Source organism: Thamnophis sirtalis, unplaced genomic scaffold, assembly GCF_051295495.1.
Source record: "Thamnophis sirtalis isolate CommonGarterSnake01/CBP01778 unplaced genomic scaffold, rThaSir2_p1.2 scaffold_3, whole genome shotgun sequence".
Classification (NCBI taxonomy): Eukaryota; Metazoa; Chordata; class Lepidosauria; order Squamata; family Natricidae; genus Thamnophis; species Thamnophis sirtalis.
The window spans coordinates 60,257,682-60,275,637 of NW_028261383.1; the positions used below are offsets into that span (position 1 = coordinate 60,257,682).

A 17,956-nucleotide genomic window follows, 5' to 3' on the forward strand; every position below is an offset into this window, starting at 1 on the left:
AGGCTAGGTGCAGCTCGAGTATGTTCCAAATTGTGAAGGCCATTATACTAAGAAGCCCTATCTTGGGAGCCTGTATTGTCTTTACCTCATAAACAGAGGGAATCTTAACAGGCCCACTCAATGTTTGAATTATGCTTGAGCAAGTTGTCCATGATAGACCCAATCCACTGCTGTGGTGGATTTTTATATAATAATCAGCACTTTTAACTTGTTCTGGAAGTTGAAATGGCAATATATTGAGTTTATTTCAAGTGGGGTTCCTCCCCCCCCCCCCCCAGTAAATGCTAACAACTTACAGAATTATGCACAAGTATAAGAACAAGAATTTATAAAACAAAGCTTTATTTTTAGTTCCTGAAGTAGTGTTTTTAAAGATCTTAACATTTTTAGTGTGTTTTTCCTCTCAAGAACCTCCTTTTCACCTTAAAAACATTTTGACGGTTCCAGTTATTGTGAAATTTTCCCTGGAATTAGCTTTGGTTATACATTGGGTCAGGAAAGTTGAAAAGCTTTCCAAATATTATCTCATAAGCAACAATATTCCTGTCAGATGTCTGTCTCCCGTGCAAGGAATATCTTTATTAAACTAGAATGTTCTAAATCTAGGGTAGATCTTTAAAAAAAAATCTGAAAAATACATGAATAATTTCAGTTTATCCTTCTTTAGTCAGGCCTGTGCCTCAAGGTCCAGTTCTGGATATCACATTTGAAGGATTCACAGTGGAAGAGGAACAGAGAAGACTTTAAAAAGATTAGAAATTACAGTAAGTCTCTTGAACAGACATTGATAGAGGTAGATGTTCGTAAGATAAAAGATTTTGGATTCCCACATTAAACATGAGCTTATACTTGGTGATCTAAATCAATGGTCGACAACTTTTCTTGCATGGGGGAGAGGGGATGGTTCTGTGCGAGTGGCAGGCGTGTGCACGCAGAGCTCCATTTGTGTGAGCAGCAGGCGTGAATAGAGTGTCACGTGAGCACAAGGATCTGCCATTCGTGCGAATGGAATGTCATCTCCCAGTGCATGCACCTGCTGCGCGTGTGAATAGAGCTACACATGCCAGGGCAAGCACCCGCTGCTTGTGCAAGAGGAGCTATGCATGTCAGCACAAGCATCCGCCATTCATGCAGCCCAGTTCTGAACCCAGTGCGGGCTAGTAGTGGGCTATGGCCCAGGAGTTAGAAAGCCCTGACCTAAATGGTACCTTCCAATTTCATTGTATTTAAGTACAATGACAATAAAGATTATACTTATACTTAACTCTCTTACCTTTAATAGTGAACTGTGATTTCAAAACACACATGCAAATCATATATTTTTCTTGAAGTTTTATTCATAAAATAGAAAATAGACACTTCCATCCATAGAAACATTTACAAATGATATTCTAAAAATAAAGAATACAAATTTAGATTTCAGTTGGAAGCAGCCACCATGCTTAATTCTGCACCAGTGATACAACTGACATCTTAACAAAATGATTAATAACTCCATGGCAAATTGTAGTTGAACTTTAGTTAGAAATGATGTTAGATAGCAACAGACCAATGAATGCAAATTTAAGTTTGGAATTCTAAATTCAAGAAAAGGGCAGATTCAGGATGATGCTAATGAACTTTTATTTACTTTTAGAGCTTTGGCTTAGTTGTTTCTTAGACTAATTTGATGTTCCTCTAATAATGAGCTGAGAATACTACTGACTGATAAGAGTATCAGAGCCTATCTTTCTTACCTCGGTAGATTGCATCCATATAAAAGGTTTCTATCTAATTCATGTTTTTGCATCATTTCATTGCTGGCAACAAGGGCTTGCAATGGGGTATACACTGGCTTTTTGTCTGCTTCGGAGTTTTTATAAAATAGTCCAACTGAAGATTGTGTGCAAAATTTACAGTTCTGAAGCCAGAAAAAGCAGCGATTGAAGCTATAGGGGAAAAAAACCTATTCTGGGTATGAATAGTTAAACATAGTCTTTCAGTCCTAGATTTAAGGAAATTCATCCACTTTTATAATTTGTAAGTTAATCATTTTAGCTTAGCATTATATGCAAAGCAAGTAATGTTTGGACAAAATCAACAAAGTTACAAACTGTTGTACCAATTTAAAGCACCCATTTCTAAAGTGTTGCACTCTTGTTTTTTCTTGAAATTGGGCAGGTTTCAAATAAAAATTTTGTCAGAGTACCATTAGTACATTGAGTACCCAACCTTACTCTACATAATTTTTCAGTAAAAAAACAAATATATTAATTTGTCCATGGAGCAAGTTACGTGAACAGCAGAAAGTCTCTTCTCCCTCTGGATATATCTTTTGATTTTGTCTTTAAAAATCAAAATTCTTCATGAAACCATCAGTAAATTTACAGAATTGGTTCAGGAAACAATTCTCAAGTCACAGGTAAAAAAATCCACCTGAGATCATAAATTATTTTATTTATTGAAAAAAAAATTAAGCATGAGATAAGAATAAATCATAAAACTGAGATACAATAATGCTGAATATAGTAATATAAAAATAAACAGCATCACAGCAATACCAGTGTTGTGTAGGATACTTTGATCCACATATAATTCAAGGTGTTACAGATAAGGTAAGTTTACCTACGTGAGAATTCAAACAGGATAGTAAGAACATAAATGAAGTGAACTTCAAAAAGTTGCATGCAGTAAAACATGAAGTTATAGATAAGGAATAGATTAATATTACAACGATTTACCCATTCTCTTCAAAGCCTCATATGGTCCCCATTGAGTCCATATACCTATTTTTCTCCACGAAGATTGAAATACATTTTACATAAATTGCATGGGAAACCTAATTTGCTTAGCCTTGTTATGTTTCATTCCACTTTCTATTTCCAAAAATTGGGGCAGTTGCATATTTTAATTTGATTCCACTTGGTATGAAACCTGTCGATATTTAGATCAGGCCTGCACAGCATTTGACCAGCCAAACAGCTTCATGCCACATTCCAGCATTCTTTAAAAAGTCAATAAAATCACTGCCACTGTGATTTTAGAGACATGCTACCAAGCACCTGCAGGCCTCGCTGCACTTCTAATACTGTCACCAAAGAACTAATTGGCGCATCACAGATTCCTTTGAGTCATTGTGGCACAGTGGGTAGAATGCAGTATTGTGGGCCAGGGGTCGCCAATCCCTGGTCCGTGGCATGCCAACAAGCAAAGCCCCATCCGCAGGATGCAGGCAGCATGAAAAACCACACTCCGTGTGGTCTGTGGAAAAACCTTTCTCTACAGAATTGGTCGCTGGTGCCCAAAAATTTGGGGGCAGCTGTTGTGGGCTAACTCTGCCCACAGTCAAGAGTTCAATCCTGATGGGCTCAAGGTTGATTCAACTTTCCATCCTTCCGAGGATCCAAACTATTCGGGGTGGGGATGGGGGGCAATATTGCTGACTCTAAACTGCCCAGAGATGCTGTAAAGCACTATTGCTATTTGTAGCCTGTACTTATTTTATTTTTATCAATCTGGTCTTTTCTACCAGCTGTGCAGGCCTGGTCTAAATATTTATGGATCTTAGTACCCCTGACCACGGTACCTGTTCCTGGGAGCTATAAATCAGAACTGCTTAGTTCCTTACCCTTGGATTGCATAATGAAAGTACCATACCTAAAACAACTACAAAACACACTGATGTTGCATTTTCTGTGCTGCAATATGAAGAGCAAAAATATTCATGGTGGTATTTTCTTCAAATATGATAAATGCGTTGAATGTATAAAGTTTCCAAATAAATGTGAGTACAAAGAAGGCGCCTCTTCCATGATGTCACTGCTGTTTTTTGGGTTGAACCTGAGATCTTGCAATCAGAATAGGAACCACAGCCAACAAAGCAGTCAATAGTGCCCAGAAGGGCCGATAGAAAAGCCAGCCCACTGAAATGGTCAGCAATGAGAGAGAAGTGGCTAAGCAAAAGGCAAATGCTTTCAAACCAATGTTAACCAGATCCCGGACAACTGGAAACCAATCCACTGCAATAACGAAAAATAAAAATCAATTTAATAAATAAATAAAAATCTCATTGGCAAGCTTATAAAAGCAAACTAAATCTGCTTTAAATCCAACCCAATGCCTACCAAATTCATTGAAATTTCATCTCTACAGACTATGGACCATTAAAGGAAGAAAAAACACACTTTTACCTAAATACGTACTTTGTTTTCATAGCTTATAGAAATACTTCTTTACTGTATCACAGTGATGAAATAATTAATTGCTTTCCATCACATTCCTGTGAGTTATCTCATCTAGATAATAGCCCTGGGGATCAGCACAGGGAGCCTGGCCCACAGAGGGAAAGAGAAGCTGCCCTATGGGCCTTCCCCACCGTTTTAGGGCAGCAAGGACTGTCCTATCTGGGCGCAGCCGAATTTGCTCAATTTAAGCAATTTAGACAATTTAGCATAGCCAATAACACAAATTAAAGCAAGGAATTGTAGAAAACTCACTAATAAAAACGTTTCCTGCCTAGAGAGCCAAATCAACAGTCCTAGGACCAGAAAGAATAAGAGAAAACTGGGAGCCAATGGGATAGCTGAAGGCTAAGAAGTTTTCTCTCAGTCTAACGGACCAATCAGGCTGTGATAAAACCCTGCTGTGACCCCTCCCTCTACATCACCGGAAAAGTATTTCTTTACTGTATCACAGTGATGAAATAATTAATTGCTTTCCGTCACATTCCTATGAGTTATCTCATCTAGATAATAAAGACTCTTCTATTTTATCCCTTGGACTATTCATTTAACACAAGCATGAGAAAGGAAAACCTTTATTTCCTCAGTCAACATTTGAGCCCAGGAACAATATTCAGCTTCATAGTAATTATTACTATTCTTTATTATGTTAGATGACTATGTTTCTTAGACCTGAAGGTACTTCGGTACAATTTTTAATTAATGCTTTATTTATAAATCAAATTAGGGGGATATTGGCGAAACTTACCCAGGGTATAAATAATTCTGGTCATAAGGCTGATGCCTAAAAACATAGACAACCATCCAGCTGCACGTAGGCCCCAGGTTTTCATGCTGTTACTCTCATGTTCTTTCTGAAATACTTCCTAAAAATATTTGATATTTAATTAGCACTTCCAGTCAAATACTGGATATTTTATCACCATCCAAATTATGCTCATTCTTTTGATCAGCAGGATACACGATGCAACTGGACACAATGCCACGGCTTAATCTAACATTACTGGCCAGAACCTATTCCTTGCCCCTCCATAATCTATCATATTCTAGGAGGAATGCTGGTTTCAAATTTATTTGAACAACCCTAGGCTACATTTGAAATTATTTTGACAAACCATGTTTAAAACTATCTAATTTGATTAGTTGAAAACAAAAGAAATATTGTCAACTTTGTTGTCATCAGAGAATTTATGATGATTCTTCAACTGCAGCTGAACTTCAGGTCAATATTTTTAAGACAGTATAAAATGGATGGAAGAATGAGGTACAGGCAAAATCAGTTTATGAGTAGGTAGAATTTTAAGAAAAACAGATTTTAGTTAGAACATACTAATTTTCCTCTTGTTCCGCCCTGCAAGCAATCCCTGATAAGCTCTGCAAGGCCCATGTGCCATTCTTGACATGTAAAACATTATATATTCATGCCTTTTCATTGTCTACAAGCATTACTTTTCTTTGGCAGAAACTGAAAACACTTTTTAATCCATCAAAAGTATCTACGCTACTAAATGAGAAAGCAAGGTTTTGTGTTCATTTTTTTGAACTGGAGAAATGAAACACCTACACTATACTAAGAAAAGTTACCTTTATAGGAAGTTATCCCACACCGATCCACTTACTTAAACTCAAGTTTTGCCTACTAGGGTTGCCAATTTAAGTTAGCCATTTAGGTTTTCAGATAAGAGTCTCACCATCAAGAGCTATATTGGTCAGAAACTGAATCAGAGTTGTTTTATTTGCAATGAAGAGCTTCACCTTTGAGATGCAGAAGTGATAATTGAAGAGGAGGGGGCGGGGAGAATTGTTCTCCTTTATTTAAGCAAACAGGACATGTATAACTCTTCCCTACTATTCTCCCTCTACCGATTTGGAACCCTTACCTCAGCTGTGAGCTCTCCAGGATAGAGAACATTTAAGACATCCCCAGATTTGGTTTGGTATGGAACCAAGTGATCGCCTTGCTGACGAGCAATTATGGTCACCTGAAAAGGAGCCAAAGTGAGAAATTGAAGAAATTTGCACAGCAACATTGGAGAGCTTTATCTAATTACATGAGAAGGTCTTGAGGAGATATGGAACATTTACCATATCTGGTAGAGTCATGCGCGAAAAGTCTTCACTCAAACCTGCATAGAAGAATGAAACACGAAGATCCCCGACCTGAAAAGAGGGGGAAAAACAACAATACAAAAGTGTTGGGACAACAAAAGATTCCCAATTGAAATTTTAGATCCAAGATTCGCGGATTATCTGAGCTCAGCTCAAGTAAAAAAGTGACTGGGGCAGAGGGAAACAATTGTTTATTGTTTATTTTCCTCTTCCATTTCTTACTTCTGGACGTCGTGGATTCTCACTATGAAAGAAGTAATCCCCTGAGCGGATCACATCTGCGTGAGGGTCTTCCAATTTTGACAGGCTCATCTGCTTGAAATTATTAATCTTCTCAATGAGGCCTAAAAGTAGAAGTGGGAATAAGAAATCATTTTTGTTTGAGACTTATAGTCATTTCGGAAACTTCAATGAAGCCATGTTCTTTCAGAGGTAGGGGCCATAGCATAAAATGGGCATGGCCAGAGCTTGGAGCAAATAGGGCCATCCTTCATGGTTTCATGCAAGAAATCTCCTCATTCTATTCCATCTAACAAACTTTCCAAGTTCTTCCTATGAAGAAAATGGGCACCAAGAAGGAATACGATAGCACTCCAAACACACAAATGAATGCCACATATAAAGTTAAGAACGTATTTCTATCATCCGACAGCATCAGATGTGGACTAACTGCCTTAAATTACACAACGACAGATTCTTGGTTAATGTAGTTCAATTGCAGAAACAACCACCCAGATATATAGTGGATTTCCCTTCACTGAATGTGTTCTTGCACAGCCCTAAAAGTTCATTTGTCAGAGATGCTTGATCCCGGATTCCTGCACTGAGCAGAAGTTCAACTCAACAGCTTAAAATTAGCTTTTAATTCTATGATTCCTTAACTCTCCTGTCTCACCATGCAAAATTAAAAGGGAAAAAGCAGGCATGGTGGTAGGGATCAGCATACCTGACCATAAGAACTTACAAGCAGACTTAGCTAACTTTTAGATAAGAATGCCAAATATCTTATGCACAGAATAACTATATTATAGTACTTATTCCAAAGATCAATGAGATGTTTTGATACTGTCTCATTATCTGCTCCATAAAATTTAAACCATGGGAAAATGGAAAGCTATGATTTAAATTAAAATGTATTTAGTTACTCTTCCAAATGTTACAAAGTGGAGATGATTTTCTCATTATCTGCCTTGTTAAATATATATTAGCATGCATATATCTAGACATATCTCAGATACAAGCTTCATACCTCTGGAAAGGAAGAACTTGCCAACCTGAACATCAGAAGCAACTGCAGTGAAAGATTCAACAGCCATGGCACTGCATAGACAAAAAGAATAATCAGATGAATTTAACATGGTGGAAACAAAGTCACAAAAGAATTAGCAAATCTTCTAGCCATCAACCACCACAAAGATATACTCCAGTGTTTCCAAACACAACAACTAGCATAAAAGTATACACACCCACCTAGAAAACCATGTATGTATGTATGTATGTATGTATGTATGTATGTATGTATGTATGTATGTTTGTATGTATAAATATAAATATAAATATAAATATAAATATAAATATAAATATAAATGTAAATGTAAATGTAAATGTAAATGTAAATGTAAATGTAAATGTAAATGTAAATATAAATATAAATATAAATATAAATATAAATATAAATATAAATATAAATATAAATAAAACATTTGTTATCCTGCTACTTTGTTTAACTTCCAGAATACAATCTTGTGAATCAGTTAGAAATCTTACTCAGATTCTTAATTTTAAATCCTAAGGATAGTATTGGAAGAGCCACAGTATAGAATACTACCCTGTTTTCCTGAAAATAAGCCCTCCCCTGAAAATACCTCCCCCCAATATTGCAACGCAGCAGCCATGAGGTGACCACTCTCACCACCTCCTGCACCTCAAAAATAATAAGACCTCCCCGAAAATAAGTCGAAGAGCTTATTTTGGGGGTGAAAAGAAAATAAGATCCTGTCTTATTTTCGGGAAAACACAGTATCACGTTTACCTAGGGTTTTTATGTCCAATTTCTCGATCAAAATTTCTGCTATTCACAACTTCTGATTTCCATTCTGTATCTAAAAAGGGTGTACAGAAATAAGAATATTAAAAATATTATCCTGATTCCTTGAAAACATTCCAGGAGTCACAGATCATGGATATTTCCCACTGTCCCTATAATTTTTCATTCTCCTATATGGGAATGGGTACTGGTGAACATTACAGGCAGAATTCTTCTCTAAGCACATGCTAATTATGTTTTTCCCCCCTCAGAATCTACTATTCATGAAAAGACACAAATACAAGACAAATGCCGTTTTGAGATTTATTAACAGAAGCAAAGACCAGATAATCAACAATAATATTCCCACTCTATATTTCCCAATATTGACTCTGGTTCTGGACACCACGTTTAAAAAGAACAATACAAAGTAGAGAGAAGATGTGGAAAGGATTGGAAACTGAGTCTGGTGAGGAACAATTAAAGGGACTACGGTAAGTAAATGTAGTCTGCAGAAGAGAAGACTGAGAAAAAGTAAAATAGCATATATCTTCTACAGGAAGGCAGCATCTCTTCCATACACCATCATCTTCTAAGGTTATTCTAACATTCCTTTATCCTTGAAGATTTTGAAATAGAGATAACCACTGTTTGAAGCAGGTCCTTCCCAAAGGAAAGGCTTGGGTTGGATGACTATCAAGCCACCTTTCAGCTCTACGATCTTATAAAATCCAATGAAAACTTCCTCTCTGTGTGTTCTGCAAGCACTGAAGTTCAGCTAACCTCATCTTAAGATAAAACGACAGTAAAGTGGATGCAACATCCTGGCTAAAAAGGAAAAAATATGTTTGTTTCCTTTAGCACTTTGCAATCAACTAAAAATATTAACTGCTTATTTCATTTTGAGAATGCAAATGCAATAAAAAAGAATCCAAATGCAATAAAAATAAAAATGTTCTAAGTTCATGCCATACTGTGGTGTCCATAACCAGAGTCAATATTAGGAAATAAAAAGTGGTAATATTATTTTTCATGATCTGGATTTTATACTTCTGTTATAGATAAAATTGGTAACTTTTTAAGTGGTTCTCCCTTGTAACAGCTACATGACAATAGAAATTCAACAGACAACTTTCACTATCATTTTTGTAGCTGCAAGGACAGCTGTTCCCTAGCTGGAGAAGAGGTACCTGATATTAAAGCCATACCCAGTGACTGTTTTATGAGACAAAATTTTCTACTAGCAAACTTACTGTAAGAATATCTTGTTTCTTTCTTTACTTCACCATCTTCTTCATATTCTCTACAAGGGGGGGGGGGAGGAAGCATCATCAGATGAACATAAAGTACTGAAAAGTCCATCATGTTTTACACAATTTTACTATAAATAATAATTTTAGTTAAAATGAGCCAAATTTTTAACATTCATGTGAATGCCCTCATATAGTGCCGCCCTCCCAATTACACTTATTTTAAAAGATTTTGTAGAGCTTTAGTAATGAAAAGAGCTTTAGTTTAATTAAAAGAAGGACTAGGGAAAACATGATAGCAGTGTTCCACTATCTCAGGGGTTGCCACAAAGAAGAGGGAGTCAAACTATTCTCCAAGGCACCTGAGGGTAGAACAAGAAGCAATGGGTGTAAATTAATCAAGGAGAGAAGCAACTTAGAACTGAGGAGAAATTTCCTGACAGTTAGAACAATTAATCAGTGGAACAGCTTGCCTCCAGAAGTTGTGAATGCCCCAACACTGGAAGTCTTTAAGAAGATGTTGGATAGCCATTTGTCTGAAATGGTATAGGGTTTCCTGCCTAGGCAGGGGGTTGGACTAGAAAACCTCCAAGGTTCCTTCCAACTCTGCTATTGTATTGTATTATTGTATTATTAAAACATTTCCAAGGCATTTCCAATGTATCAACTTTTGGAATTTCATATCTCACTGTTCACTAAAAAAACATAGACCGCTTTTCCAGAGAAGGAACTTTATAATTAATTCACTATTTGATGTTTTTTGCTTACCCCTTTATGTTCTTGTATCTTCCTACAGCACAATCTCTCTCTTGTCTAAAGCTTAAATAATAATACTTTCCAAATAAGATAACTAATCCAAATTCATGGGGAAATACTGGGGTTTGAGATTAATGAAATTAGATAAAGAAGATTTATCTAAAAGACAAATTAAATTTATCCTGCCTTTTTTCCTTCCAGGATTTACTAGTTCAAACCTTCACTGCAAATTTCCCTCCTCTATATAGGCCAGTGATGGCGAACCTATGACACGCGTGTCAGTGCTGACACGCGTAGCCATTTGGGGTGACACGCACAGGATTTCATGTGATTCATCCTCGGCTCCTGCACGGCCGCCGAGGATGAAAGAATCTGTGCTGGAGGAACGGGGGGGGGGGGGGGGCGGGACGTGTGATCTCCCCCGCCCACACTCACTTACTGTATCGCCGCCGCCCCTTTCTGAGCACAGGGGCTGCTGGTAAGGCGTGCGTGCCGTGCGCACACACGTCATCAGCACGGCGAGGGAGGACCCGCAGGAGAGGAGCACGGGAACAGTGCGCGCCTCTCTCCAGTCAGGCCGGCACAGAGAGTCTACTCCTGGGACTGTCGGTTACGACCGCACCACAGCAGGGAACAGCGGAGTGCCAACGGGAACTGTGAGCGCCATTAGCAGCAACTATTGGGGTGCCATGGACTTGTAATTGCCCACAATAACTGAGATAAGTGAGGGGGAGGTTGTGTTAGCTTGTTAGGCTAGTTAACCCCTAATTGGCTAGCTATAATTCTATCTGCTGTCACTGGCCCACTGATGGAGCACCCAAAAAATAAAAAACAAAGGTTAAGTAAAGGGAGTGGTAGTGGCAGTGGCCGACCCTTTCAAGAGACATGGAGCGAGATGTATGGCATTATAGAAAAAAATGGCAGATCATTTTGCATTCTATGTACTGAAACGGTAGTAAGCAGAACGTGGAATATAAATAGACATTTTGAAACTAATCATTCCCAGCTCTTGGAAAAAAGTGAGGATGAAAGAAGTTACTAAGCAGGTATGTTAAATAATTTGTTTTTGGTTTATTAAATACAATTATATATTGCAATTATAAATTTTTGTAGTTTAAACTATAAATTGCGCAAAATTATGTTTTTGTCGAAATGACACACAACGCGAGTTATGCTCGATTTTTTGCCGATTTTTGACACACCACGCCAAAAAGGTTGCCCATCACTGATATAGGCTATCAACTAAATATACCTATTCTTGTTAGGCCTGAGAAATTTGAAGGAGAGCCAAAAGTCTAAGTTTCATGCTTCATGCTACTTTGCTGTAGCGCAGTTTGGCATCACACACCCAAGTTGACATGTGGAGGCTGCTGTAGGCATGACAACTGTTGGGTTGTTTTCCTATCACCTCTCATCTGCTCATTCTTTCCAGCCTAGAAGCCAGCTAGAAACAAATGACTCATAGTTCTACATCCATTCACTCTTTATAGCTTTGAATCACTATTGTAGTTGGTATAGGTTGGGAAAAAATAGATACCAGGAGGCTAGATCAAACCATCATTATATTTCACACAGATAGAAAGGAAAGGGCACTTAGTAAAAATAAGAATAAATATGCCAATATTTATCTTAATCCTAAACTGGATTATATAAAATTCAAAAATTCAAACAAACTTGTTCCACTGCCACCATCACTAGAAACAAGCACACAGTTTAAGGCAGAGAAAACATGAGTACTGTAAGTATCTTACTTGGAATCTTCATATTCAACCCACTGATACATCTCCACCTGACGTTTGAGCTTGACTGCCCGGATAGAAAGCCCATAGCTGGGATCATACAGAGGCTAGCAAATGCAAATAAACATCAGTTGGTAAGAGAACTATTATCTTACTTCTGACTTACTTAGATGTTCAGCAAGGCAGGAGGGGAGGGGGGAATACCATTTATTTTTTCCCACAAGTGATTTAACCTAGCAGGGCAGAGAATTGCTTGATTATGTGTTGTTTTTGATTCCTAGCAACCATATTATAGACAGATGACAATCTAGCTTTAACCTGCTCTTTTGCATGTCCCAATGTTGTGCTCATCTCCACTGTGAGTCATCTTTTTCTTGGTTTTAGCATTGCCTTTTCCAGTGTTGTATTAATTGCCATCTATCTCTGGCATTGTTTTATATTGCTACTGTCCATTATAGGCATCATTTTGCTTTAGCTCAGCACCTGGGATGATCTTTGCAGATTGGGTGGCCTTGCTTAAAATATATATATATACACATACACACACATACACTCTTGAAGTACACTCCCAACATCCTTTGCTTATCCCACCAAGAAAAAACACAAACCCCCAACAACACAATGAGTCAGCACAGCAAGGCTTGGGGATTGGGGGGGAAGGTGAGGGGGGGGGGGGAGAGACAGAAAAAGCAATGCATTTTTTAAAAAAAAAACTTTAATGTAAAAAAATGAAACAAGGTTTGGACTAAGGAAATTTACCTTTGATGTTCTAAGGGTACCAGAGAAGTGCACAAGTTTCTTGTCATTCTCAGGGGATATAATCTGGATGTTGTCAAGTGGGACAACTAGAGAAAGCCCCTCAGCCAAAGAGGAGGCTGTTTTCAAAGCTCGCCCCTAGGAATGATGAAATGAGAAATAAAGTGGTTCAAGTAGATCCTTAAAGCAAGGGCTCTGCAGCATCATGTTGAAATCGCCACACAGAACAGGAATTTTCTTTTAATAAAAATTCATTTACACAAGAAAAAAAAATAAAGTACTTGGGATGCTGGAATTCAAGAAGATCAACCATTTCTTCTTTAAATAATCTAATCCATTAATAATATCTAGGAAGACAGGAAGATAGCAGACAGGCTTTATGCACTGTTTGTGCAAAACAGCTTACAAAACCTGTTTTGTAACTGTTTGGCAAAAAGAATTATCGAATTAAAATTCTGAGTTTGATGCCAAATATAAAAATGCAAAGCATCCTGTATATTCAGGATTGTAGAGTTTTCCTTGAAACTGCATTAAAAAGGCTAGAACTATTCATCCCAAAGGTGCTTTTTCAAAAGGCACCTGTGTTTCTTTGTTTTTCCTTGAAGACGTTTTGCTTCTTATCCAAGAAGCTTCTTCAGTTCTCAATGATTCTCAGAACTGGACTTTCTGTTGTTTTTCCTTGAAGATGTTTCGCTTCTCATTCAAGAAGCTTCTTCAGTTCTGAGAATCATTGAGAACTGAAGAAGCTTCTTGGATAAGAAGCAAAACGTCTTCAAGGAAAAACAAAGAAACACAGGTGCCTTTTGAAAAAGCACTTTGGGACAACCATGACCTGGATGACTGAGAGTCACCATAGTCAGAACTATTCATTGGTTCATTCATAAAACAGCATACCGTAGGCATTTTGAAAGACAAGTGTTTCAAGGTTCAAGGTTCATTTTATTTATATGCTGCTCTATTCCCGGCGGGACTCAGGGCGGCGCACAAACCCAAAGGAGGGGAAGGGAAACACAAGAACTACAACAAAAAGTACAGGGAATTTAAAACAACCAACAGCCACACGATTCGAGAGGGGAAGGGAACTCATCGACCCCAGGACTGCCGACACAGCCAGGTTTTAACGGCTTTTTGGAAGGCCTGGAGAGAGGTGAGGGTCCGAATCTCTGCGGGGAGCTTGTTCCAAAGGGCCGGAGCCGCCACAGAGAAGGCCCTCCCCCGGGTAGTAGCCAGATGGCATTGGCCAGTAGACGGAACCCGGAGGAGGCCTAATCTGTGTGATCTAATGGGTCTTTGGGAGGTAATTGGCAGCAGGAGGTCTCTCAAGTACCCAGGTCCAATACCATGAAGGGCTTTATAAGTTTCAAACTTCAAACAGCTGAAATCTGACATTTTGACCCGTTCTCTCTCACCTCGTTGGTAAAAAGAATGTAGAAAGACAGGGCAAAGGTGGCGAGGCCAACAAGCATCCCTCCAGAAGTCTCACTCAGGCGCTCCAGAAACCCAGGCTGGTGCTCAGTTGTGACCTTCACGTGTTCATTCTTTCCACCCATTTCAGAGAACGTCTGAAAAGAACAAAAAGGAAGAGTTATTGAACAGACATCTGCTACCACCTATTGTTATAACTCATATACATGTAGTGCTCGACTTACAACCATTTGTTTAGTAACTGTTTGAAGTTACGATGGCACTGAAAAAAGTGACTTATGACCAGTATTCACACTTACGACCATTGCAGCATCCACACAACCACATGCTCAAAATCTGGGCACTTGGCAATGGGCAGGTATTTATGACAGTTGCACTGACCTGGGATCATGTAATCAACATTCGTAACCTTCCTAGATGGTTTTTGACAAGCAAAGTTATTAGGAAAGCTGGATTTGCTTAATGACTCGCTTAACAACTGCAGCAATTCTCTTCACAACTATGACAAAAAAAGGTCGCAACATGGAGCAAAACGTACTTCACAATTGCCTTGCTTAGCAATGGAAATTTTGGGCTCAGTTGTGGCGTAAGTCAAGGACTACTGTAGAAATTGGCAGGGTACAAGAAATTCTCTAACTAGGAAATCCACTAATAATGAAAAATATAGCTTCACTTACTGGGCTTATTAGTGGCACTAAGGAGGCAATGGTGATTTCTCAAGGACAAGAGCTAGGGGACAGAACATATGGTACATATTCGGATTTCACTTGATGAGCAAAAATATGACAGCATCAACTGGGACCTATTTTGGAGGGCAGAAACTCAGCCATAGTTTCTATTTGATTATCCTTCTATCCACAGATGGGAAAAGACTAACCTCTCTAACTATTTCCTTGGAGATACTCTTTCAATCCAATCCTCCTGCAGCATCACAATTCTGCAACAGCAGAAGAGGAGCAGGACAATATGATAGCACTAATTAGCTTCATCTATGTCACTGATTTAACTGTAAAACCGAATAAACACCATTTCAGAGGCCTTCCAAGTTTCTGTAGCATCTTTGGAAAACATGTCCAAAACTAGTCTACTCTGTTGCTGATTTTTTTGTAGTGTAATCTCAAAATGCTGTATGACACACAACCCAAAGTTATGTTTGTCTACCTCTGATTTAGCACATTGTATGAATCTTGCCATTAATATTTCTTGCTATTATTTAGTTGTGCTAAGATTTCTTCAATAAACCATGAAAAAAACACAAATTCAGCTAACCCAAGAGCCAGATGCCATATGCTTTCACATACCATCTCAAACCAAAAGTGAATAAATTGCATATGCTTATTGTAATACATGACTTTTCAGTATAAAGCCATATTTATGGCAGCTTCTTCTCTAAATTAGTAGATTACAGGTTTACATAGTACAATTTAAAATTTGCATAAATGAATCAATACAAAGACTATACTAATAAATATGTATATTACATATAAATAAATAATAAGGCATGCTGAGGTCTATGGGATCACAAAGACTCAGACACCACTTAGCAACAAAAGCACAACAAAAGCAATAACAAATTTCCTATCATCCAATTTAAAGATACTTGTAGATGTGTCTGTGCTATAATATTTTGTAATAGTTGCTTAGAGCAATATGTATGGAACAAAGATACGTAATTTTTCAGAGAGCAACATGAAAGTAATCTGTGCACAGAAAGTCTGTACAAACTTTAGATTCCATTCAGAAGAGGCTTTTCAGAACTTTCAGAAGTGGAATGCAACATCTACCTACAACTCTTTGAAAAAAAATGCAGATTTGTTCCCAAGAATCTCTTGGTTGCCATGAAAGCCTCTTTATAGCAGTCACAGAATGCTTGTAAAAGACATAGGTGTTTTAATGAGTCATAGTACTCAGGTGTTGCTCCCATGCTTTCTGAAGCCCCTCTTCCAAGATTAATCAGAAGTAATGGTGTTATTGTAGTGATCCATGTATAAATCCTATGTCAAGGTTTCCCAAACTTGGCAACTTTAAGACTTCTAGACTTCAACTGTTCAACTGTTGAAGTCTGCAAGTCTTAAAGTTGCCAAGTTTGAAGACCTCTGTCCTACGCCATGGTTAATAAAACAGGATCAAGGCTAAATATCAAAACACAAAAGAAGAAACAAGTGCAGTCTTCTGCAGGAAGCATATTTTTCTTTTTCTTTCTTTTATTCTCAAATTATGTGCCTTCGGAACTAAATCAGCTAGAAATAAAATTATATTAGTTCTTTATTAGCCAGTTCCTTACTAGCACAAAAACTTTTTAATAGCTTAATGAGAAAACTGCTGCAGATTCTTGATAGTTATTATACTAATCATCACTTTTAACATACTCAGACATGACTTTTTTAGAAAAATAATTTTATGCATGTCTTCTTAGAAATAAGTCTCATTCAGTTCAAGAAGTTACTTTCAGTTAAATGCAGTAATACAACGCTGTAATACAATTGCTGTCCACATAGTCTCAATCATTTGTTTACATCCGCAAAGGGGTGGACATTGTATGGTGAGCAGAAAGTGGAAGGTGAGACACTTCAAAACTTAAGGTAGTAGAGACATCTAAACCCAATCGGAAAAGTTTGTGCCAGAATGCAAACATCAGAATGCATTAGGACTATTTTAAACACTGCAAGTGACAACACTCCAGAACAATTTATAAGACAACGCCCTTTTCCATGGGAATTTATGGGCAGATTGGAAGCAGCATGAAATCAAGCAGAAAATCTTACATGCAAGCTCATTCTATCAAATCATGCAGTGGGCAACTACCTTATCTTTTATGCAGAATTTGGTCCGAAGGGTAAACTATTCACGTCTCATGCTTGCCAACCAAAAAATAGCGAGATCTATCACCACCCCTTGGATAAAGCAAATGTGTTTCTCCTAAAAATAAAAATAAAACCTTGCCTGACAAATCAGCTAGCTACCGACTTTCATTCCTCTGAAATCAGGTGCGGTAGACTGCAGACTTGGCTATCAAAACTCATGAAGGGGTTACCTATTTCTTACTGGTGGTATACATTTTAGTATTTCTATGTTGCAGAATAGCTCGACTCCCTCTTCTTTCCATTGCCGCTGCCCATTGCAAAGTATCTCCAAACTTTTTTTTCTTAATTAAAAAAAGGTAGAAAAAAGCCCATACTTACATATATTGGTGTGCTTTTAGCTTTTTAAATACCGTAAATGCACTAACTCCCCGAGCTATTCTTAAAAGTGGAAGGAAGAGATCTGATGCCCGAAGGAGATGTAACGCCCAAAGAGGAGAAGCGGATCTCTCTCTTTTTCTAGCACTCGCGGCAAACTCCGCCCTCCTTCAGACCTGGGATGGCCCGTGCGCACGCGCGTGCGTATAGAGGAGAAAGGAGGGGGGAATATAACCTGGAGCCCAGAGGGAAATTAAAGTCCCTTAACCCCGCCTATCTTTCGCAAAGCATTGCTGGGAATATCATTGAACTTTCTAGGCGGGAAGGAGAGGCGAAACTGAGAACCAGTCAAGGTCGCAAAGCCTGTCGGGAAAACGCCGGAAGAGCCGGCTCTTTCGCACAGCCTCCTGGAACATGTAGTCCGTTATGAATAACGGCTCTTCTCCGTTTTTTCCCCCCCTCCGTTCGTTTCTTCTCCCTTTTGGACCACCTGGGA

General features: G+C 38.2%; 1 protein-coding gene across 1 annotated transcript; it reads right to left on the bottom strand.

The window, feature by feature from the left end:
* Window positions 1-1,317: 1,317 nt before the first annotated feature.
* On the bottom strand, window positions 1,318-17,621 carry TMEM43 (transmembrane protein 43). The gene is made up of 12 exons (XM_087708954.1): window positions 17,464-17,621; window positions 14,266-14,418; window positions 12,860-12,994; window positions 12,113-12,207; window positions 9,609-9,658; window positions 8,362-8,431; window positions 7,579-7,649; window positions 6,552-6,673; window positions 6,306-6,380; window positions 6,101-6,202; window positions 4,969-5,086; window positions 1,318-3,998 (listed from the first exon to the last, which is right to left on the bottom strand). The coding sequence occupies exons 2-12, from the start codon at window positions 14,404-14,406 to the stop codon at window positions 3,796-3,798; spliced, it is 1,182 nt and encodes a 393-aa protein (XP_087565080.1). The 5' UTR covers window positions 14,407-14,418; window positions 17,464-17,621; the 3' UTR covers window positions 1,318-3,795.
* Between the last annotated feature and the right edge of the window lie 335 nt (window positions 17,622-17,956).

Coding starts and splice junctions, on each gene's coding strand:
- TMEM43 (XM_087708954.1), bottom strand. CDS start 14,406: ATGGGTGGAAAGAATGAACACGTGAAGGTCACAACTGAGCACCAGCCT. Junction 9,659..12,112: donor GTTGAATATGAAGATTCCAA/GTAAGATACTTA, acceptor CCCCCCTTGTAG/AGAATATGAAGAAGATGGTG. Junction 7,650..8,361: donor ATTGGACATAAAAACCCTAG/GTAAACGTGATA, acceptor TTGTCTATGCAG/TGCCATGGCTGTTGAATCTT.